This window comes from Brachycentrus maculatus, unplaced genomic scaffold (genome assembly GCF_059751285.1).
Source record: "Brachycentrus maculatus isolate JH-2025_06_01 unplaced genomic scaffold, ASM5975128v1 h1tg000226l, whole genome shotgun sequence".
NCBI classification, from domain to species: domain Eukaryota; kingdom Metazoa; phylum Arthropoda; class Insecta; order Trichoptera; family Brachycentridae; genus Brachycentrus; species Brachycentrus maculatus.
In genome coordinates, this window is record NW_028280977.1 from 963,446 (window position 1) to 988,475 (window position 25,030).

At 31.6% G+C, this 25,030-nt stretch overlaps 2 protein-coding genes across 9 annotated transcripts; both read left to right on the plus strand.

Moving 5' to 3' along the window:
- The first annotated feature begins 1,516 nt into the window (after positions 1-1,516).
- Positions 1,517-16,786, plus strand: LOC148306788 (organic cation transporter protein-like). Of its 6 annotated transcripts, none has more exons than XM_088264364.1 (7): positions 1,517-1,572; positions 2,317-2,447; positions 11,580-11,758; positions 12,616-12,821; positions 14,555-14,762; positions 15,251-15,453; positions 15,532-16,786. In XM_088264364.1, the coding sequence occupies exons 2-7, from the start codon at positions 2,381-2,383 to the stop codon at positions 16,262-16,264; spliced, it is 1,596 nt and encodes a 531-aa protein (XP_088120490.1). In that variant the 5' UTR covers positions 1,517-1,572; positions 2,317-2,380; the 3' UTR covers positions 16,265-16,786. The 6 variants fall into 6 exon arrangements, with proteins under 6 accessions (XP_088120490.1, XP_088120488.1, XP_088120487.1 ...); XM_088264362.1 differs by having other exon boundaries at positions 1,549-1,737; XM_088264361.1 differs by having other exon boundaries at positions 1,549-1,705.
- Positions 16,787-17,994: 1,208 nt separating this feature from the next.
- On the plus strand, positions 17,995-24,268 carry LOC148306789 (organic cation transporter-like protein). 3 transcript variants are annotated; one of them, XM_088264414.1, is made up of 4 exons: positions 17,995-18,124; positions 22,423-22,795; positions 22,886-23,293; positions 23,382-24,268. In XM_088264414.1, the coding sequence occupies exons 1-4, from the start codon at positions 18,094-18,096 to the stop codon at positions 24,124-24,126; spliced, it is 1,557 nt and encodes a 518-aa protein (XP_088120540.1). In that variant the 5' UTR covers positions 17,995-18,093; the 3' UTR covers positions 24,127-24,268. The 3 variants fall into 3 exon arrangements, with proteins under 3 accessions (XP_088120540.1, XP_088120538.1, XP_088120539.1); XM_088264412.1 differs by lacking the exon at positions 17,995-18,124 and adding an exon at positions 21,138-21,470; XM_088264413.1 differs by lacking the exon at positions 17,995-18,124 and adding an exon at positions 21,138-21,458.
- Positions 24,269-25,030: the final 762 nt, after the last annotated feature.

Here is a 25,030-nt window from a genome sequence, read left to right on the forward strand (position 1 = left end):
TATGTTCTGCAATTATTGTTTTTCAAGGGAACTTGATGATAAATTATTATTAAGATGTTTATTTTCCAAATTCCGTCTCCATATTCCCATTCAATTAATTTTGTGTAAATTTTGGAATAACGATTACTGCATTATTCAGTCTTATTATAATAATTAGTGCGACCTAGCATAATAATTACGCTCTGAATAATTAAGTACTTAATATAGTTGACAAGGCTAATAAAAAGATTTTAGGCTTAATATCTGGTACCAGTAGGTACAAAAGTTTAAATGATCGCAATGAGAATATTAATTGACTCTCGCGAGGTTTCACTAAGTTTATTTTTCAAAAGAAATACCCAATAGAAGCCTAAGTAATAACTTTAATAGGTTTCAATAATATGATATGAAATATTAATTTTCTTAAGTAACGGCATATCACATTGCACTAGGAAGGTTCTTACAATATGGTTTTCCAGTCCCGCATTGTTCAGTACTTTTAATGACACTGTATTTTTTTTAAATCTCAGATGAAAATAACACAATTATTTTTCCGAACATTCTAGGTGGATTAATATTTAAATTATATCAAGAATAAAAGAAGAAAAAGTAAACTAGCTCTCTAAATTTTCAAATAATCCCTGATCCTAAAAATGCAACGGTATAAGCAATGAGGTGATATTTCCTTAAACTGAAGTGTTGGTTAATATTTTTCCGTGCAAATTGTAAAGAAAATGTAAGGTTTGAACCATTATCTCTCAATAAAAACATTAATACCTTAACCCCTGTATTGTTTAAAGTTGTGGTATTTTTTTGAGGATATTATGGACCAAATGCAAATTCTGAACATACGGTAGTCTGCCCCTAATACAGGTGGCTGCAAATTTTGGAAATAATTGATGGCGCTGTTATTCAATTATTATTAAAATATAATTTTTTTTGGAGCATACATAGCGTGATCACAATAAGTATCACACGGTTAATCGTAAAAAAAAATTATAGTTAAACGGTTTTTGTTCATCTCAATATAAAAATATTCTTAAATCAATTTGTTTTCATTTCGAAATGTAAGATTTATTAACAAAGAAAGTGAAGTAAGATAAAAACATTTATTTAGATTAATTATTTATGTATCACTTGTATAATAAAGCGCCAGTATACAAGTTTACTGTGGTGACTTTAAAAAACAAAACATACACGTATTATCCATCTTTTACCTGATTTATGGATGTCATATCAATTGAGTATTTGCATAATACATAATGTTTAGAAAGTGAACTGCCTAAATAACTAGTTTCCGCAAAATAAGCGCTTACGAGAAAGTATTAGAGTAACCGAACCTAGCATAACTATTTGTAATATCGTTAGTACAAATTATTCGGTCACAGAGATTTGTTCATTTTTTACTGTTCAATAATAAAGATCAGATCTTTTTATTTGAAACTGGTGCAAATGTTTGAAATTCCTCTCTGTCCTATCAAAACGCGGTTACATAGGTGCCGTTCATTAAATAATTATTATTATATACATGTACTGCTCTGTCAAAGTAGCGATTTGAGAGCCGAGAGCAGTCTTCTCTAACTCTTCTTGCTTGTTAGTTAAACGGGTGTTGGTGTGATAAGGTGACAGCAAGTGCTTCTGAGTGATCGTGCATTTTAAAACACGCGTTTGTCGTAAACACAACGCGGAAAACTAAAATTAAATATTCTAATTTTAACGTCCTTAAGTATTTACAAAATATATAACGCGGAAAATCATGTAACTCATGTCAAAAATACGCTGGCAAAAGCTATTTTATTGAAACAAATTATATTATTTATTTATTAAATTAAAATACATGTCATATTAAATGATATACACAAACAGGATTTTTTTTATATCAGCAATTTACGTACTACTACTAAATAAACTGTCGATTTCATAAAAAAATACTCAATATTTCAACATTTTCAGTTTAACTTTTCCGCCTACATTCCTTATTTCTTGACACATGCGTACATGGTCAATTTTATAGTAAATTTATACTTACGAAATTATACTTGATGTGGATTTTGAAATATTGAAATCGTAAACAGATTGAAATTTACACTTTAGTGCGAACAAACGTGCTCATATCCGCTCATTTGAGAGAACTACGATGCAACTCAACTCTTGTAATGTTTTAATTGTATTGAAAAAGTGTTCTAGAGAAAACAGCAGCTAAAGAAATTGAATTTCAAGAAGTTGCGACGTTGTTCTCACAAATGAGTGATATATTTGCCGTTTAAATTTTGAATTTCATTACAAATAGTTACGATAAAATGGCTCTAAAAATTGTGTATTTAAAATGCATTACAGGATGTATGAAATAGAAAATATTTCAATTTAATTCAAGTGCAATTATTGTTCACCTGATTGGGAAATGGAAGAAAAACCCGAAGAAAACGTCAGTCTTAATATGACGCCGAAAGACCGAAAATCCAGCGAAGGTAACCCACGTGGAAAAACTTATTTAATTTATTTATTCAGTCACTATAATAAAAATAATTGTTTTTATAAAAATTTATTAACCACACTTTGAAGAGAAATTAAAATAATAATGATCTTTTAGTACATATTTAAAATAAGTACTGATATCAAATAATATTACTGCACATAAATTGATATATATGTTTTTATATTTAGAGTATTGGTAAAAGAAAATATTTTAAAGAATAAGAAATATATTTAATTGGATAATAATTAAAGCTGAGAAAAAGATTTTTGACGAAGGGGATTAGAAGGTATAGTTTTCGCACATCTGAGATACGCACGAAAAGCACATACAGTTTGAATGTTGTTAAAATTGAAATGCATTTCTTATTCTGAATTGTTATCTTCATTGTACCATCAAAAACTCTTTTTTGGGTTTCAAAGGGTTTTGGGTTTTTGGGGTTTTCGTTAAAAGTTGGTTTCAAACACCCTCATACGTATTGTATATAAATATATATCAATTTAAAACATTTTGAGTTTGTCTAAATACTGTTCACAAATCTGGGTATCTCCAATTTTACTTTTTTTAACATCTCTGAGGTAAGTCTTGCCATATCCAAAAATAACTTAAAATAATAAATAAATAAAATGTAATAATAATACGCGAAGAAATCCAAATTTATGAACAAGTATTTGGACAAACTCAAAATGTTGTGAATAAAATAACAGGTCGTAAATCAGGACAGGTTTTCGGGCGTTTCCCATTATGTAGAATAATGCGATCTCTGATCTTCCATACAAATAAAAAGGGTCTCTGCTAAATAAAAACTTTCTAAATCCAATCATAGATGGCTGTTGTGAACTAATTTATGGAACGTCATTGATCATATTTGTATGACTTCAAAAATTTAATAGTGTGGTTGTCAATCGTGTGTAGAAAGGTGAATGTTACACGTGTGTAAAGTGATCACTTAACCAGCCTATGACAGGTATGACACCCTATTCATCTATGTTGAGACGTCAAAAAAGATCGGATTTGTGTTATTTCTGGCAGATGGGGAACATGTATATAAATCGTGTTGTTTAATGTACTAAATAAATATGTTCCTTATTAATGTTTATATTTTACAGTAATACAGTAAAGTATTGAAGTCAAGAAATCCATTATTTTTCATTTGTTTGATGTATTTGAACACGACACTAATCCTTAAAAGGGTAAATGGTGAAAGCCTTAGCATGCATTCATGAATTTTCGAGCAAATGTGGTAACCAAAACTTGATTCGTAAATTTAAATCTATGGTCGCCAATAAAGTATTTAAGAGAAAGCATGATCTAATACCGTGTATACTTTTGAAATGTATTTGATCAAAATATATTGCGTGAGAAGACAGGAATCCATGGAAAGGATATAAGATTTACAACCATCTTATAATGTAGGAGAAAACATTATCACTTTTTTATTATTATGTTATATTACACAACATAACTTTAAGGTGTTGTTGGCCTGTAAATACAGGTTTGAACGATATATCATGTACCTATTACGTACTTTACTTTCGAAATCTTGACAGTCGATGATATAAAGTAAAGACAAAAAACGTTAGATGATCGAGCGAAAACAATATTCTTTTATTCGCAATATTTTGATTGTGCCCAAACTTTTGTTTACTAATTCAGACATTTGTTTGATTCACTTAGGAGTTTTTACTTTATAGTTTTATTTAATGACAAATCAAGAAGAATATAGAAGTCTAGGCATTCAAAGAGCATTCAAAGGGCTTTTAAACTGTCATTGACTGGTTTAAGTGATTATTTAAACTGTGTAACATTAACCATTATATACATACATGAATAACAACCATATTAAATACAAAAAAAATTGTACGACATTTTTGTCAAGGTACTGTTATATAGGTAAGGTATGTTTATTTACATACATAAAATGAATTAAATTTAAGGTACTTTAATTTAAATATCTTTACACATCGTTACCAAATTATATGTTAGCATTCAATAACACCAAACAATATTATTATATTATTATGATACAATTTAAATGGAAAATCCAACCTTCAAAATGATTGCAGTGGTACTCATGTATGTATATATAATTTACACATATAGACACAATTTTTTTTACTTATATCATTAAAGTTTACATTTTTTTTAAACTTTTCAATTTTGTTGAACGATCAATCTAATAGTAACGAAATACTAGGAACTCTAGGGAATGTAGAGTCTAATGCCATTTTGTCACTTTTCGTATGGTATTTTTTTTAAAAAAGTAATATTTGCCGAAAATCAATAATTGGTAGATGAAAAGTAAAAAATAATGATTATACTATAATTGAAATAATAGTAGTTTTTTTAAAAGATATACTATATCGTTACATTTTTTGTAAATTTGTAACAGTAGATTCATAAATTATAGTAGTAAACCATATTCTAGACTCTAGAACCTCTAAAATCTAGAGGTAGGTATCTATTCAGTTAATAGATATTTTTAATCGTTGAATTTATATACTTCGAAATCCTTGTAAAACGCAACGAATGAGGATGACCTCGGTTTTTTTGGTGTGTGAGCAATGAGCGCTGGTAAATTATTATAAAATATATACCTATGATATTTTTACTGAATGCGGGAGGGATATGATACGAAAAGTGGGGATTAGCATAGTTTCTTTTTTGTAAAAACTTTTTGGTGTATTGGCTAGTTTATAAATTCGATAAATGGGTTGTTTAATGTCAATACGATTATCTATCGGTGATGCATCGTGTTCACATACCCAGGCCTGTCGAAATTATAAGTTTAGGTAATTTTACAATAAAAAATAAAGGCAATAAATATTTTAATAAAATATAATGGATATTTTAATAATTATCCTTTTTTTGTAAAAAGTACCTTGTAAAAATGTATTCAATTTGTGTTTTTTCAAAGCAGATGAATTGAAATGTCATTTAATATTGAAGACAACGGCGGAAAATATATATTTATTTCGTCCAATTAAAAAGTAATAAAATTAACGGTCGTAAAATATCTGTTTTCTGACAAACGTGCCTGCGGGATTCTCTGTCATGTAATATATTATGTTTAAAAGATTACAAAATTGAACTTTCGATAAGAGGCCAATTACATAAAAATATTCCTTTTCGGGAATAGTAGCTTATTTTATTAAAATAACAATTAGGATTTAAATTCATTATGTATCAAAGGGAACATTTAAATCTTGTTGTATTTGTCGTACAAAATAACAAAAAAAAACATGGCAGAAAGAATACATGTCATAAATGTACATTAGTAAGTATTACATGGGTTTTTCTTTTACAGATTTTCCTCTCATATCATGAAATCAGAGTCATTAAGATGACATGTAATCCCATTAAATGTACGTATTATGATGTGAACCATTCAATGTCAAAACTATGTATCGCCTATACATGACGTGTTAGTGATATATCGCTCATTCCTTTGAAAAACGTCATATATCAAAAAACTTGATTTTTCAGGAGATCGTTTTTAAGGTTTAAAAATATAATACAATGTATTAAAAATAAATATCAAGCCACTTATTGAACTTTTTACTGTGCAACAGATCTTTAGAGGTAAAATCTGAAGGTTGTTTCTCCATTTGAGAAATATTTAGTGAGTACTTAAATTTAAAAAAATAATTAAACAATATCTTTTTTTCAACTGAAAATTGACAATTTTTGATATGTGACAGAAAATGTGCTATATCCCTGCAAAAGCGGCATATTTTTAAACTTTATATTTACCCCCAACAGGGCAGAAAGTGTTGTTTTGCATTTTGGAGGAAATGTATCGTTTAATTATTTTTTTAAAAATACTAAATATTTTTCAAATGGAGAAAAAACATTCAGGTTTTACCTAAAAATCTATTGCACAGTTAAAAGCTTAATAAGTGGCTTGGTATTTATTTTTAATACTTTTTATTATATTTTTAAACTATAAAAACGATCTCCTGAAAAAAGTTTTTTTATAAATGACGTTGTTGAAAGGAGTGAGCGAAATGTCTGATGCAATTCGGCGATTATTTACTGTTTCTAGCGACTGATAATAAGTAATACAACATTATGATATCTTCCATTCAGCCATTCAGTCATTTTATTCATGATTATTTAATCGTACATTTGTTTTAATATTGGCGAAACATGAAAGAAAAATGGGTGTGATATGTTATTTTAAGATAACGGTTTTATTTTGTTTGCAGCTCAAAATAAGTTTCAACTCCATTATTAATGTTTAAACATACATATTTTGATATGAATGAGATAAATAATTGTTATTCTCTTTAAATATGAATTTACAGATACTTAAAACCAACTTGTGACTTTGTTATATCGGTCACATTATCAGACACGCATCTTTATATTACTTGTTTGAACTTACTGAGTAAGGGTTATTTTCAAATAAATTAAAATCTGACACTTGGAATTAGTGCTTGGATTAATTGAGTGATCTTAGGAATCAAATGATTAGTAATCGAGACTTTAAAGAATTGGTAACATTAAACGATTATTGGCATGAATCGAACAAAACATCTACAAGAAAAGAAAATTCATCTCACATTAACGAATAACATTTTTTTAATTTACTTTAAACATTAAGGCCATACTCGCAATAATAAAACTCAGCTTCGTAGCTCATAGAGCCGGTCGTTAGGTTACGCCCTTTTTTTTAGAATACATATTGAACTTTCTTTTTGTTTTTTAGAATATGTATTGAAAATATATTTTTATAATTTTTTTAATGCCTTATTTTTCAATAACTCTTTTATTTTCAAAACCACATATTTATTTCGAAGAAATTTTTCAATACGAAAATGTTCTTAAAAAAAACAATTGCCAACGTTAAATTTTACCTGGATTTAAAGAAAATTATGTTTCTATTTAACGAACATAAGTTAATGATGACTTAATTATAAAACATCCACTTGCAGATCTTAATATTATTAATAAATTATTTTCCACAAAAAAGGAATTGGAGCGATGGTAAGAGTATCTGTTCGGGGAGAATCCTCTTTCAGTTTTAAGGATGATTTTTTTCTGAAATTCAATATTGGGAGATGGGAAATTTAAACCGAATCACAGTTCGATTTTCGGGATTTAAAAAGATTCTATTGATCGCGTGATTTTTACAATCGAATCATAATAAGAATTAATCGATTAATCCATCAACTCGATTATTTTTATTCAATTCATCACATCGCTTGTAGGAATTGTTTGACATAAGCAACGATTTACGTAATTGATATTAAATACTATGTTATATAATTATAATGATATATTAATACACTTAATAAAAAAGATAATGATATTCTCGGAGAAAAGAGATAACCACATGACACCGATGGTCAGAAATTTTATTTAAAAAAAATGATCACATCCCAGATGCCTCGTACTATAATTAATGGTGGAAGAACTCACACTGAACCATACTCGAATTTATCAGTTTCCCTACACACCGAACCATTCATCGACACCACTAATGGTATTCTTCTACTACGGTTATTGACTCCGATTTCCGATTAACATGTTTGACTTAGTAACTTATGTTCGTGATTTGAGAATAATGGGATAAAAATATATTTATAATATTTTTTAATATCTATAGCCTTTACTTTGTGGTTAGGCCATAATGTGATAAAACCATAACGCACGATATTAATTGTAAATGAAACAAACAGTTTTCAGAGAATTATCTTACAAAATCTATGACAATTATGTGTAAAACAAAATATTGGCCAAATGCTACCCATGGCTTCGGTGGCATACCTCTATCAAGTGGTCCACTTTTTCAATGACGCTGAGGCATAATTGAGGTTTGATGTCGTTAATGTGCCAAATTATCTCATCCTTTAGCACTTAAATTGTTATTGGCTTAGCGGCGTACACTTTTTCTTTTAAATATCCCCAAAGAAAGAAGTACAACGGTGTCAAATCACATGATCTTAGCGGCCAATTAATATTTCATTCAGTCTCCATTCATCCTGCTCCATGCTTCACGTAATGAGGTAAATATTTTGAAAGGTACATTTTGTTAAATAGATACATAACACACTCAATAAATAGGTAAATTGGGTGAGTATTACGCATAGGTACTACGCCAAAGAAACGAAATACTCAAGTATAGTACAATATCAACGATAAGGTCGTTTTTGAGTGATGTTTCTTTAACCTTGTATTCTCACAGGTCACTTATTTATAAATACTGAGCTGTTTGAAATATATCAATACTTTACGCTCTATTTCAAATTTTCTGATAAACTTGTGCATTGACCATAAACTTTACAGACGATTTAATCTTGTTACTTGACGCCAGACATCACAAAAGTTACAGCTTAAGGATTTTATATGAAATGTCTAAACATTATTCAATAATATTTTTAATTAACTATTTAACTTTGAATTATTTCTTTTTTAACAAATATTTAAATTATAAATTTAGACTTCGCTTCACATACGGTGTTAGAAAATGATGCAGAATGCATCGAAACACGAGTCAGAATAGATTTTACGAAAAAGTGATATTAATCAAGTAAAACTTATATTATAAGTATCAATTCCATAGAATAAATTTATGTTCACAAAATGCAATGTGATCCATTATATCATTCATGATTTATAGGCAGCATTTAATCATTAATATAACATAGAATTGATGATTTAACATTGCATCAATTTGATGTAGTACCATATGCACCATTGGGTGCTTTTAGTACTCGTAGTATCTTTAAAAATAATGTTTTAATTTGTATGTTGTATTATTTTGTTGGTAATTTCAATACCTAAACACACAATTAAAAGTTTTACAGTTATCAAATATAAATATAAACATTGAATTTTTTCTACGTTTATGGATGTTCATTTTCATTTATCATTAAAACGTGCATAAATAATTCGATATTAAATTTGATGCTGAAATATGCAAACACGAACCCCATTTTAATGAACTTTGAATAAAGCTTTATAACCTGCATCCATTATCTATGAAATCATTGAATAATGAAAAATTGTGTGAAGGAGCTTACAGTAAATGGAAAATAGAACTAGTTAAAAACGAAAAAGATGATGTCATTCAACCACTTCATTCATGATCACACGACTGCTAACTATGGAATACCATACAATAATTCCGCAGATATTCCAAATTCCGATATTTCGGGATGGTTAAAATTTAATTCGGTATCCTAATAATGATGTCTGGATTAATTAATTAGTAATTTTATTTAATTTTTTCACAAAATATTTTATTATTTAAAAAATTAATTTGAAATACTAAAAATATTGGAGTTGGCAAAAGAAGGATGAAAGTAGACTGAATGCAGTCGAAATGCGATCTTTCAGAAGAATGTGTAACAAAACGATGTATGATAGATGTGTGAATAGTGAAATAAGGAAGGAATGCAAAGCTGAGATAAGCATTATCGATAAAATTAAGAAAGGTGTGTTGAGATGGTTTGGACATGTAGAACGAATGAGTGAGGAAAGAACGGTAAAACAAATTTATGAGGCGAATGTTAGCGGGAAAAGAAGCAGAGGAAGACCGAGAAAAACATGGCACGATCAGGTATGCCAAATACTTGAAGGTGGTCAGGTTAGGAGTCGTAACAATCGGCGGGTATGTATGAGGAGATGCATGAACGTGGAAGAGGCGAAGAATGTTTGCAAGGACAGAGCGGTGTGGCGCTCTATTCTCTCTGCCTACCCCTGCGGGGAAGCGGCGTGATGGTTAGTTAGTTAGTTAGTTACTAAAAATATACTAAAATAATAAGCAAGTGAATACATGTTTCATTTATAAAAAATGATAAACTTCAATGATAAAACATTTATTGCTAATATGATATCATAATAAATGTAGAAACAAACACGTGAGTCACTATATGAGTATATTACAATTAGACAATAATTTTAATTTTTACTTTGATATTGGTAATATAATTATTATAAGTACAATTTCAAAATTTTTTTAAATTTTAAACTCAAAAACATTGTTTTGTCGCATTTTCTTCAGTAATGAAACAAAAAACCGAAATAAGTCACGACTTTTTATAAAGACGTTACATATGTCAGTTTTCGATTTCGATTAAATCGGTTTTTTGATTCGATTACTAAACGCTAATCAGCGCATAAATTTAGCTACATATTGCGTGTTTTTGCGATAAAATTAAAAAACGAGACACCAAAAACACAAATTGAAAAGAAGTGTAAATCTCCTAGAGCACTGATATCAGTAAAAAAACCTTAATTTTACCTTAATATAACTTAAAGCTTTATATTGAAGATACGAAAAGTCTTAGTTGAAAACGAATATAATTGTCTTGGTTAGTTAACTCATTAAACGTTCTAAACATACAAAAATCAAAAATCTTTAGATACACGAACAATAATGAAAACATGTTTAAAATATATTACGTCATTTGAATAAAACATTCACATATTTACACATTTTAAACGGTATCGGATGAAAACAAATACTGTGGTTTGTACTGCGTTCTAAGCACAATGTCTCAACTGATAAAGTTTATAAATGAAAGTCAATTCACATTATCTTTCGTTCTTCGCCTACCGCCTTGCCTCTCGCCACTCGTATCGTGAACGCGCCCTTACCGCGGAGAACGCGCCCTTACCGCGGAGAACGCGGGTCTATATAGGTTCACTGGCACAGGCGCCTAGGCACTTACTTATAAAGCAGGGGTAAATAATATGTTAGTATTGATTTACAAAAGAATATATTTTCATCCTTTCGAATTAGTGCCGTGAATTAGATCTAGCGATGAGGGGAGCTCATAATGATCACGTTGTTGTTGTTATTCAGTTTCAGTATTTAAAAAAATTGTCCACCTCATTAGTGTAATTGTCAGCACTCTCGGCTGCCGTACGTGGAGGTCTCGGGTTCGATTTCCAGATGTTGGATTATATAAATAAAAGTGATTTTTTCACTATAATATTTACTCAATATTACCTTGGACTGGTACCTGAAGCGGTGGGCTGATCACCCTTCCTTAGTGTGTTAACGATCAAGATAATACTGCGTTTATATTAGGCTGTGTCCTATGCACCATTGGGTGGGGATTAGGGTTTAAAAAACATGAAAATTTTATTTGGGTTGTTTTTTTGTTATTTACAGCTGAAGAATCATACGACGCTAAGAAAATTAACTCCTGTCCTCTCCCTGGGGACCCAATCGAGGATAGTATCGGCGCAATAGGAAAATGGCAGGCATGGACATGTATGGCCATCATGCTCGTCAAGTTTGGAGTGGCTTGGCATCAAATGGACATCATCTTCCTCGCACCACCATCGCAAGTAAGTATCTGCAGTGCATTGCGATAACTGAACAAACACATACCTAACAATGTCTTCTGCCCTTCTTCTCCGTCTTAGTCCTCATTACTGAGGGTTTTGACCTTTGTTGGAGCAATGACTCTTCTCCAGTTACCCCTTGACTGCGCTGCACGTAGCGCTCTAACCACCGAGGTGGCTTCTGCTGTCTTAACTTTATCGGTCCGTCATGTTGGGATCTTCCTCTTCCACTCTTTCCCTTCAGACTACCGATCACAACCAGTCGTTCCAGGCTATTCGACATCAAAAATATTTGATTTCTTAAAAAAAAAGGTGCATTTAAAATTTCACAATACAGTAAGTCTTCTACTGACGTGATTTCGACTTACGTGAATTCGTAGTTAGACAAATTTTTTTTCATTTTCATTTTTAAAAAGAAACAATTTTACAAAGCCTTTTAAGGGATTGTTTGAAGGTAGGATACTTAGTAAAAATACTAAGTTTAAAACATTAGTAATGAAAACTACGATAATTAGCAAAAATAGAGGAATATAAATAATATATCAGTTGTTTGATCTTAAATGTAACTGTTTATTTATAGTAAACATAAATAATTATGTACGTATCTGATTAACAACTTCGAAAAATAATATTTTTTATCAAAAATATCCTACAGATTCTCTGTACTGTAATCAGAACGCTCCACTAGTCCGAAAAGATTATTCATTTTTGGCGTTCGGAATAATCCATAAAGAGGTCCTGCTTATCAATATCCTATGCTGGGAAATTAAATACCGTAATATAAGCATCGGGATTTCCAATTATGTTATTAAATGTGGGTATGAGGATTTTTTGTCTCTAATTAAATGTTTGTTACCAAGGTGGTATGCTCAAACCCCGGCCCAGAGGTGGAAGCCTGTTCTTCCAACTGCACCAGTAGAGAATACGATCGAGAAACTTTCGGCAATACGATAGTCATGGAGTGGGACTTGACCTGCAGCAGACTGTGGATGAAGGATCTTACGCAGACTGCTTTCATGTTTGGCATCTTAGTTGGGAATATGATCTTCGGTTTCTTCGCTGATCGGTGAGTGTAATAAAGGTCCCCCAAACTTTACAATTCAGTTTGCTTGTGTAAAGTCCTGATTCTGTTCGATTGCGAATGTTTTTTCACTCCAATTTGGCTACTAAACTAAATCGGCAAATTCACAGTACCCAAAAGAGTTTTGAATATTGAAAGCATTAACTTTGCGGATCATATTGATATATTATTTTGAGAAATAAAAAGACTTTGTTTTTTGATCCACTAACATTTTTATTAACCAACTAGTTTCGGCAACAGCCTGTTGCCCTCTTCGGGGTTTAATTTATGACTCTAAATGATAAACTAAACCAAATTCATGGTTTAATTTCATGCCCTCTTCAGGGTTTAATTTATGACTCTAAATGATACACTAAACCAAATTCATAAATTAAACCATGAAGAGGGCAACAGGTTGTTGCCGAAACTAGTTGGTTGTTAATAAAAATGTGAGTGGATAAAAAAAAACAAAGTCTTTTTATTTCTCAAAATAATATACCCAAAAGAATACTCTTTTGGGTTTCGGGGTACCGGGTTTCGTTGTAACCAATATCATCAGTATAGTATTACAGGTTTATGGTATTGCACAATTTACTTGTACAATAATGCGGACACCTAAGTGTAATTTTGTCAGAACGAACATGAATGTGGAAGAACAGCATGTGGGAACATGATCAATTCTATATATGTATAGAATTGATCATGTTCCCACATGCTGAATATAATATTGTACTAAACTACACATATACTTAATATGTTTATATAACAATCTAATTGCAATGAATTAGGGATTATAAACGTAATAATAACACCAGATAATATTGTATAGTAAACAGATTCCACACTCGAGCGATTGAGTAACGCAATATCATGAGGTTATTCAATGGGTCAATTTATTTGCGTATGTGTGCATAGTATTACTTTATTATATTTTCATTCCATTCAGGATTCTAACGTTACACCACAAACTAGCGAAGCTTGAATTAAGACCTTCATTCATTTGTGTAGCGTTGATAATTAACGGTCATAATTTATAATAATGGCCATTTTGATAGAGATTAGTTTCATAGAAGACATTGAAGATGATCTATTAATTATCTTAGTTCCAACAAACACTTCTAATTAAAAAAATACCCATTACATTTCATACATTGTACATTATAGTGCGTCACTCTTTTGAGTAAAAAATAATCAAATTTATATATACAAAGTACCTACGCCCATTTACAATACTGAAAAATAATCGTTGAAAAAATCATTAATGTAAGGAAAATATGATTAAGTCTTCTTCCTCTTCTAACCCTTATCCGCACCCAGTGATGCATAGGGCACTGCATCGTATTGACGCAGTGTTATCTTGATCCTTACTTACACGAACGCACTGGATCACTCCGCTCTTCAGGGACCAGTCCAGGGTTATATTAAATAAATATTACAGTATAAAATCAGTCATGTTTATTTTAATAGTCTAGTAAAAAACATTACTCAATTATATTTAAAATGGAATTATTTATTTAATAGTTTATGCGGATAATTCTAAATAATACTGCATAATATAATATAAAAATCAGCTATGCAGATTCAAAGAAGATAATCTTACATAAATAATAATTGCAATATAGGATTCTCTAGAAAAACATTTCAAATGTTGTGTAAATATGTATATGCATACATATTATGTACATACATGTATGCTTATAATGGGACAAATTACCTAGATTAATCGTGTTGTTTTTCAGCTATGGAAGGCGTTGGCCTTTGATAATTTCTGTGGTACTACAGGCAGCCTCTGGAATGTTGGCTGCTTTCTGTCCAGACTGGTATTCCTTCACGGCTATCAGATTTATAGTGGCCATCGCTACTGGAGGCACCATGGTGACGTCATTTGTACTTATCATGGAGCTCATCGGCGTTAAGTACAGAGAAGTTGCTGGAATACTTTTCCAAGTAAGATACCAATGTGTTTCTTGACTTATGGTAAATGAGACCAAAAATTATACCTTCTTATAAAGACACCAATGTAACATTTTGAGTGTGTCCGAATACTTGTTCACAAATCTGGATTTACTTCAATTTAGGAGTTTTTTTTACACTCAACATAGATGATGAAGAATATGGAAGTCTGGACGTTTACGGGGCTTACTACCATCATAGGTTTAAGTGATCACTTTACACACGTGTAACATTCACCAATTCTACTCATGATTGACAACCACACTACTCAAATTCTCGGAACTTATGTATATGCATTGTTAAAATTCGAAACAAAGTGCTTGAATTCACTAGAATTTCACTAGAGACATCTATGATAAGATTAAAGAAGCTTTTTATTGAGCAGATTCTCTTTCATTGCATTGTCGATTTGACAGATATCGATTTATTTATGTTATCTTTCCTTAACAAATTTACTCCATTGGTATTTTATTCATTTGCAGATTCCATTTAACCTTGGACATCTAACTCTGGTAGGGATTGCATACTTGACTCATCAATCATGGAGTAGCCTGCAGCTCTGGGTATCTGTTCCTTCGCTGTTTCTGATCATTTATTACTGGATCCTTCCCGAGTCCCCACGATGGCTGTTAGCCGTAGGAAGACATGAACAGGCTGCCAAAGTCCTCGAGAAGGGAGCCAAAATGTAAAGGGATACATAATAAATGATATACTATCATAAACATTAAAAAGTGCCATCTGTTGACAGAATTTTTTTTTTCAGAAACAATATGCCTACAGAGAACATCTCAAAGCAGCTAAAAGATTCGAGCGAATTGCTTGGAGACAACACGGAACCAAAAGAAAACATGTTGAGTTTGTTCGCAACATCAAACATGCGCATGAAGACAATTTACATGTGTTTTGACTGGTTGGCATGCGGATTGTGCTTCTTTGGAGTATCACAGTATATTGGACAAATCGGGGGAAACATCTACATCAACGTAGCAATGTCCGCTGCTATCCAAGTTCCAGGAACACTCTCCTCAATAGCATTCAACCGAATTTTTGGGAGGAAGAAGACGTTGTTTTATTCCTATATTCTCTCCGGAAGCACCTTGATTGCCATTGCTGTGATCCCAGCGTCTGCAACAACGGCCAAGATCGTCTTGGCTTCTATTGGAATTCTCGGAATGAGCATATCGTTCCCCACTGTTTATGTATTTGCTGGGGAAATATTCCCAACAGTTTTACGCAACACGGGAATTGGCCTTTGTTCAATGATAGCACGTGTTGGTTCTATGCTTGCACCATTCGTAGCTGGACTAAGCATTCACCAATACTGGTTACCTCCTGCGATATTTGGTGGTTTGCCTATCATTGCGGCATTTCTAACGATGCTTTTGCCCGAAACCCATGGGAAGGCTCTTCCAGACACACTCAGAGAAGCGGAATATTTCGGGAGTCGAAGACGGAAAAGTAGCGTAATTAGTGCGTTTGAGACGCCGAGAATGTGACAGAAAAACACTTATACCAAGTTGTATTATTCTAAGTAAATAATATCTACGAATGAATATATGCTTATTATAAGTAGAGATTTTTCGTTTATTTTCAACCACTGCTAATAGGTGTATTTATTCATTTAATAATAATTTCATATTTTAATTATAACAGAGAAATGTATAAAATAGGCAGTAATATAATTGACGAAACTGATGCTTTGCTAGATAATTAACACATTTCGTAGGTATGTATAATACATTGCATACATACATACAATTTGTCATGTATTGTAATTAAAACCATTCATAAGGAAACCGTTATTTCTCGCGTCTAATTACAAACTAATTAAGGAGATTATTTCAACGGACTAAATACTAATAATTCATACTTAGAGTTATTTTATAACATTGCCATCACCCAGAACATTATTTGACATAATTACAAGTAGTTTCGTAGTCATAATACTCATAACCTAGATACTAGATGAATTTAATATTGTTGACATAATATTTTGTAAATAAATATGTCTTTATTTAGTTTTATTATTTGATTTCCCTTTGGATTCCTTAAGTAGAATTGGAACAATTAATGCAAAATTACACGACATGAAGAGTTCGTATAATTTTTTTCCTGCAAACTTCGTGGTTTGTGATTTTGCGCCTGTATTTTGGCAAAAGGCATGGCGTATGTGTGTTTACAACAAATATTTTCATAGATTTATAAATATTTACAGAATAAACCATATTACATATTATCCAATCGTTTCATTCGGTACATAAAAAAATAAAGCTTAACTAAGGACTGAGGAAGGATTTATTGTTTATATTTTCCCATACACGGTGGTTTACTTGGGGAACACATTTTGCCTAAAAATCTAGTTTTTTTTTATAAAGGAATAGCCTAGGAATAGCGATAGAAAGGATAGGAAAGGCACATGTGAAAAATACATCACAAACACGTATTAACCAAGTATTAAAATAACCGTGTAGAAATACGTCAATTATAGTTTTCATTTTTCATTTTCATTTTTCATGAAATATTTATCTGTTAACGGCAAAGGTAAATAAATCAATGTAGCAAATAAAGCAAATAAATAAATGAAAACATTTTTATCAAACAATCATTATTGTTGACATGTATTTAAAACCGTACATTATTACACATAACAGAAACTCCAATAGAATAAATGTCTTGCCATGCGTAAAGTGAAGTAAATATTGAATCCACAAAAAGGTAATCAAATACTCCAGAGACAATTTATGAACTGTCGCAGGGATAGGTATGTATGTAAATTATTATAGAAAATCTAATACAAATATAACCGATAGCGACTGCGTTCGCTATCGGTTTTTTGACACATGGATGCTGAGTGCCGGCAATGTAAAGATATAAGGAATGAAGCCCAGCCTTATATCGATTCTTTTTATTATTCGTCATAATTATGATTCTAGCATTAGACGGTGAATTTTACGATGTTTGGTTAGAATTTAAAAACGGCGAATTTTTTCCAGACTTTAAATCATATAATTATATAATATAATGAGTCTTATCTTTTGAACTACATTGTATTTATATCTTTAATATCCAAACGACAATATAAACAACGAATAAAAGACTACCGAGTCGCGTTATAAGTAGTTGGTTTTAATGTCCACAAATAAAACTTCTAGTCAACAGTATCTCGGTAGGCACTGTCTCTATCAGTCAGTATTCATCAGTAAACATTAACTCCTATCCCCGGTTTAGTATATGTACTGGAGAGTGAAAGTAAGCACGTATTCCGTAACCGAGGAATTTTGGTTAGGGAGATATTTATACATCAACACAACTGACGATATATGGTATGGACGATACGAGCGACAGTGAAAATGAAGGTTGGTCTAGTTTATAACATATTTAGTATGGCCATATTGCATGATTCAAACCGTTTTGTACACTAGGTAGAACCTTTTAACTCTTTTGAAGGTGTCTCAACTTGATATGAAACATCATTCTTCCCTTTTTTATAAAAGAAGATAAAATATGAGCATCTCAGCACTTCCGACCTCGCTTTTAATTCTTTATGCTAAAGTTATGCATACTAAAATGTGTGTTTATGCTTACAAATTGGTGATGACATATATAAATAGTAGGTATTTTTTTGGATTTTCCACGAATACCTAACGTTATTTTGTCATATTTCATCATATATTCATATTCAAATCAGTTCATTGATTTTAATCTTATGTTTACTTTGTTACACATCTATCAAATAGACCTACATACACAACACCATCGTATTCGAACAAACACGTTTCGGTTACCCAGCAACCGTTATTTCCCTATAAAAACTAATATGAATCATAGTAACGGAGATTTATTGATATAACATTTTAAAAGTTAGCCTTAGTTACGACAAAATAAGTGTCTCCGCAAACGAACGTTTTTTCTCTTTCGGAATTCATGAATTTCCGTACCAATGGGAAAGAAAACATTGCCAACACACTTATACGATTATTGTATTTTCCACAGATAAAATTTTCAATATCATAACCTAAAGCTATATTTTTATAAGATTATCGACTAAGAACAATCAAAGTATTGCAAATAGAAACTTTTCATTATTCTTGGAGTAAAAATTAACCTGTCCGGGAGTATGGCCGTACATGGTCGTCAAAACAAAATATTCCTTAAAGAAATATGGGCGTACATGAACGTCCGAGCTTATAACTAAACCCTAGTGACATTTAATTATAAAATGTCACTTATACTGTCATATTTGGTTGTATTTAAAGACTTAAATCGCACTTTAGAATATTTTTCTATTACACTCACAAAATTTTACTTAAAACAAAGTTTGTGTGACGTCATCGTAAAGACGCTGTCAAATAAAACCCACGAAATGTAACATCGATAATTTTTATATAAATCATGTTTACTCATGTAATATTTTTTTAAACAAAAATATGTTGCTTATAAGTATTGACTATGAAGTTGAAAAAAAAACAATTAATTCACTCCCCATATACAGTTTTGTCCGCAGAACCACAACTGCCATCGTTATTAACTATTTCAAGGAGAAAAAACAGATACAATAATTTGCTATTCGCATAAACTGTTTTGACTGCATTCATAAACCGTGTGATGGGAATTTTGAAAACAAATAACAGCCACACAACAAAAATACTATGCAATTATATTTTTAAGGTTTAGATTGTATAGTTCTTGTGTTACATGCAGTGTCCACAAGTATACACATAGGTAAACACGTATAAAACCGCCCACAGGTACAACACTTGCTGGTAGACCTGTTAAATTTCCTTAGATTTTGAAATTCCTGAAAATGAGAAACAGGCACTGAGAGGCGTTGAATATTTTTCTGAATTTTTTCTAGTTACTGCTTTTCATTCGCTGCTTGTTTTGGCAATATTTTTTATTATTTTACCATTGGATTATTATAGGTACCTATATGATCTAACGTATCTACTACAAAAATACAAAAAAATAACTCACCAAAAAAATATTTTCCTCGTGAAAGTGAATTTTCTTATACAAATCGATTTATTTTGTGTGTGTTTTTTTTAATATGTAATCTTTTTAATTTTTTTTAATATCTGTAATCGGAAACAATCAAAATCACAAATTTAAACCATGAAGCGGTTTAAATAAGACCATGATTGTATTTAAAAGCCTTTTATAATTTTGTATTCGTTTAAATGTAGGCTTTTAAAGACATTTTGAAGTCTATAGCTTTCATATAAATTTCTGTTTTTAGCCTATTTTTTATAATAGATCGTCAGCGCTGACATAAAATAAAAACTCAAATAAAAAAATTATGAATTAAAAATACTTGTTTTTTAAATGAAAACAATTAACAAATAAGAATATTATTTTTTGACATCTCATCAAAGATGAAGAAGAATATGGAAGTCTGGACATTTACGGGGCTGACGACCGTCATAGGACGGTCGTCAGCCCCGTAAATGCCCAGACTTCCATATTCTTCTTCATCTTTGATAAGATGTCAAAAAATAATATGAAAATAACTCCTGTAATTGGAGATAATCCAGATTTTGTGAACAAGTATTTAGACACACTCAAAATGTTGTAAATAAGAATATTCATAGTTTATTGCAGAAAAATATTTTTCATACTATGATTATTAATTGCATGAAATACTACAAAAAAAATGCGCTCCCTCAGACGAATGTGTGGAAAATCATTGTATGACAGAATTAAAAACGACGATATAAGAAAGGAATGTAAGGCTGAACGAGGAATAATGGAAAAGATTAGGAAGAGCTCTTTGCGGTGGTATGGACATGTGGAGCGAATGGATAGCGAGAGAATGACTAAGAAAATATATGTGGCGAATGTGAGAGGGAAAACAGAGCGTGGACGACCGAAAAAGACTTGGCACGATCAGATCAATCAGAACCTAAAATCTGGCGGTGTCAAAAGTCTGCGTAATCGGAGGGCATGTATGACTAGATGTATGGATGTGAAGGAGGCGAGGAGTGTATGTCAGGACAGAAGAGTGTGGCGTTCCATCCTCTCTGCCTACCCCTGCGGGGAAACGGCGTGATGGTAGTAGTAGTAGTAGTAGTAAATACTACAACTACTGATCCTTATCCCGAAATATCCTCTTATACTGAATGATGCATAGGGCACTGCATTGAATCTGGAACCTCCAGTATGGTATACAAATGTGCTAACCACTACACTATGGAGCCGAACAATTGCATGAAATTCTTTATTGTGAATAGAGTACCTATGGATGTGGTGTAAATTCTTTACCACCTTTCCGTACCTGCCACACACAAATACCAAACAAAATAATGCGACAGAACTGACAAAGGTAACTAGGTAGGTTGGTGCAAAATATAGCGTGAACTAAATTAATGCTTTAATTCATCATGGCATATCAGAACGGTAGCATCGTCAAAAAACTATACCGATCCGAACACTGTGTAAACTACACGTTTCTTTGTGAAAGAATATTATTTATTTTGTTTATACCATATATTAATGTGTTACAAAGACAATAAGATGGTACAGTACATTAGTTGAATACCAATTAGTTAAAACATCACCAATTAAAGATGTGTTGGTTGTCTTGTCTAGCTTGTGCAATAGTGCTGTGATAATCGCGTGGAGATAACATCGGTTAGACGAAAATGAGCAATAAAATTAGTATCATAGAAGCTGATCGTGAGCAAACAAAAGATGGTGAGAATTTATGTACGTGTATGTGTATCAGTGCACCTTTTCTAAATTAAAGTGACGTTGATCGATGTTTATACAAAATGTAATGTAATGTTTATACAATCAAAATTGTTAGAATCAAATGTTTATGTTGGTATTAAACGGAGTCTAGTGATTCAATTTAAATATTTTATAGGGACAAATAAATTTTATGAAAAAGGTATATGGAAGTCATTGGCCATTCACAGAGCTCGTCGACCTAAGATCGGCTGCCTCGAGTGATAGCTTCATGCTCTTGTACAACGATCACCATTCTAACCACGATTTTTGATCATCAGTATATTTTTTTGTTAGATGTACTCGTATATGTACAACACGTGCGAGTTATTATATTTAAAATATTCTTCATATATTTTTTAATGAATCCGATGACCAATCGTAAGGTCTGTAAATGCCCGATGACATTTGAAAAGAATATTGATAAATATTCTTGTATATATGATAATAATAACTATTGCTCAATTATTATTCTCTCACCTATCCGCACCCAATGCTGCAGAGGGCAGCTCATCAGATCGACGTATTTGATCGTCAGTTACAAGGCAATGTAATCAGTTTAGTTTTTGTATTAATTTTTCAATCAAACACAGATTTTTCGAGTCTACTAATTTGTATTTTACTAACAAAAACACATTAAAAATGTGTTTGTGTGTTTTTGTTAATAAAATACAACTTAGTAGACTCAAAAAATCTGTGTTTGATTTAAAAATTAACACATAAATTAAAATGGAGTTCTACAAATTAAACGCAAAATATATAAATAATCAGTTTAGACCTACAACTTTTTACATACAGGAGAATATATTCGAAGGGATACAGATAACGAGATAACGTATGTGTCAGAATTCAGGGTTAAACGAATTTTTAAGAGAGTGTTATTATTATTTTCAAATTTGTTTATAGTACTTATTTTATATATTTTTTCTAGCTGAAACTAAACCTGCCAGTACAAACGACGATGTCATTCAAGAGTGTATGGGTCCCGTTGGGAAATTCCAATTCCTTGTCATTGCCCTTATTTTCACAAGCAAGATGTCAACCTGCTTCCAGCCACTGGGCATCGTATTCCTGGCTCCACCCGCACAGTATATGTGCATGGATAATGCTGAGAATGGAACACTCGGAATAGCTAATGCATGTCCCTGCAATCACCCTCAGTACAACAGGAGCATCTTCAAAGAAACCATCATAATGTCTTGGAATCTTATATGTGAAAGAGAATGGCTGGTCAGCTTAAACCAAACAATCTTCATGCTAGGTCTTCTTGTAGGAAGTATAGTATTTGGTTCTCTTTCGGACAGGTGAGAAATATAAAAACGAGTGATATTACTTATCATTTTTTATTGACATAAAAATAAATGAATAACATCTTTGATTTTCTTTAATTACAGATTTGGAAGAAAATTCACTCTTCTCTCGGCTGCTTCTCTGGAAGTTGGAGCTGGTGTTTTAGCAAGCATGGTTAGCAATTACTGGCTATTCCTTATTCTTCGTTTCTTCGTGGGATCTTCCATCGGTGGAATTATGATCGTCGGATTTGTACTTATAATAGAACTTACTGGGAAAAAATCCAGAGAACTGGTTTCGTGTTTACTTCAGTTGCCATTTAATTTTGGCTACTTATTGATGCCTCTTCTGGGATACTACATTCGATCTTGGGAAATGATACAGTTGGCTTATTCTGTTCCACCAGTTACGCTGATTATTTTACCTTGGTTATTACCGGAGAGTCCACGATGGCTCTTGGCTACAGGAAAAACGGATCAAGCAATCAAAGTTCTCGAACGTGCTGCAAAAATGTAAGTACGCAACCAAAAATACATATGGCTTTGTCATACCTTTACGCAATGTCATTTAAAAAAAAATACATTTCCCTGTTTTTTACAGGAATAATCTTTCGGCTGAGCAAGTGAGGGAAAAAATATATAATTATCAGGAGACGAAGCCAACTGATGATGTCAAAAAAGCTACCATGTTGGATCTATTTCGTACGAAAAATTTGAGAAAGAACGTCATCTGCATGTCAATAAATTGGATTATTTGCGCTTTTGGTTTCTTTGGCTTATCTCAATACATAGGACAGCTTAGCGGGAATATATTTATGAACATAACAATTTCAGCTTTACTTACTTTTCTAGGAACTATATTTGCTTACGTAGGATTAAATTTGATGGGACGAAGAACAGCTATGTTGGGTATGCACGTTGCTACATCTTTCTGCCTTTTGATTATAGCCATTATACCAGAGGAATTTGCCATAGTAAAAGTTGTTTTAGCTTGTATAGGCAATCTAGGTATGTTCATACTAATATCGGTGATATATTTATACTGCTCTGAATTATTTCCTACTGTTGTGAGAAATGCTGCAGTTGGAGTAGCATCAATGCTGTCGCGGATAGGATCCATGATAGCTCCATTTGTAGTGTCGTTGAATTCGAGCATACCTTGGCTACCTCCGGTTATTTTTGGAATAGTTCCACTATTCGCCGCTATGTTTTGCCTGCTTTTGCCGGAAACCAAAGGCTGTGAGTTGCCCAATACTTTATCGGAAGGTGAAGCCTTTGGCTTAATGATAAAGAAAGATCCAGAAGAAAAAATAGAAAAAGATGCGAAGCTTTCCGCGATGGATTGATCCCAAATAAAATTGGAATCAATCTTTATGGTATTGTAATTATAATATAAGTTCACAACCTAGTTTTATTATTTTATTACACTTAATTTTTAAGCAATCGTTTAAGAAAACATTGAAATAATAAACAACATTAATAAATCAATTTACTTTATTTTCATATTTACAAATACTCATCAGTATTTGAAAATACGATTATTTTCATGTGTGATATGAACGGGTAATTATTTAATACGTGCGAAAAGATCAATCAATTCTGTGAGTCTTGGAAACAGTGTTTTTCCATACAAAGAACACTTCCATATTGGATTAATCTGTATCAAAAAATATTTGGAAAATAAATAATACCTCAATTATAAAAATGTAACATGTATTTCTCGGCATAGGATCTCCCAGTGAGGAATACATCCAAAAATAACCACCCGGCATTTTGAGAACTGTTACCTGCAACCATGGATATAGTAAAAATTTCCAATGTAGCAAAATTTCGGAAAAGGTTTCGCTTTGCCTTGAGCCGCCGTGATTAATTGTAAACAAAAATAACGAAACCACGGGACGACATGACATATCGCTCACTCCTTTCAAGAGCGTCATAAATCGAAAAACTTGATTTTTCAGGAGAACGTTTTTAAAGTTTAAATATATAATACAATTTATTAAAAATAAACACCAAGCCACTTATTAAACTTTTTACTGAGCAACAGATCTTTTTAGGTTTAACCTGAAGTTTTTTCTCCTTTTGAAAAATATTTAATTCAAATAAAAAAAAATTAATACCTTTTCTTCAAAATGCAAAACAACATTTTCTGCCCTGTAGCGGGTAAATATTAAGTTTTAAATATGCCTCTTTTGCTGGGATATAGTACATTTTCTGGGCATTCTGAAAACACGCACAACTGAAAATTGA

What these genes read in the sequence shown, in the direction of transcription:
- LOC148306788 (XM_088264364.1), top strand. Translation starts at nt 2,381, where the DNA reads ATGGAAGAAAAACCCGAAGAAAACGTCAGTCTTAATATGACGCCGAAA. An exon ending in TTCGGTTTCTTCGCTGATCG is followed by an intron (nt 12,822 to 14,554) that starts GTGAGTGTAATA and finishes GTTGTTTTTCAG; the next exon opens with CTATGGAAGGCGTTGGCCTT. An exon ending in CTCGAGAAGGGAGCCAAAAT is followed by an intron (nt 15,454 to 15,531) that starts GTAAAGGGATAC and finishes TTTTTTTTTCAG; the next exon opens with AAACAATATGCCTACAGAGA.
- LOC148306789 (XM_088264412.1), top strand. Translation starts at nt 21,407, where the DNA reads ATGAGCAATAAAATTAGTATCATAGAAGCTGATCGTGAGCAAACAAAA. An exon ending in AAAAGATGGTGAGAATTTAT is followed by an intron (nt 21,471 to 22,422) that starts GTACGTGTATGT and finishes TATTTTTTCTAG; the next exon opens with CTGAAACTAAACCTGCCAGT. An exon ending in TTTGGTTCTCTTTCGGACAG is followed by an intron (nt 22,796 to 22,885) that starts GTGAGAAATATA and finishes CTTTAATTACAG; the next exon opens with ATTTGGAAGAAAATTCACTC.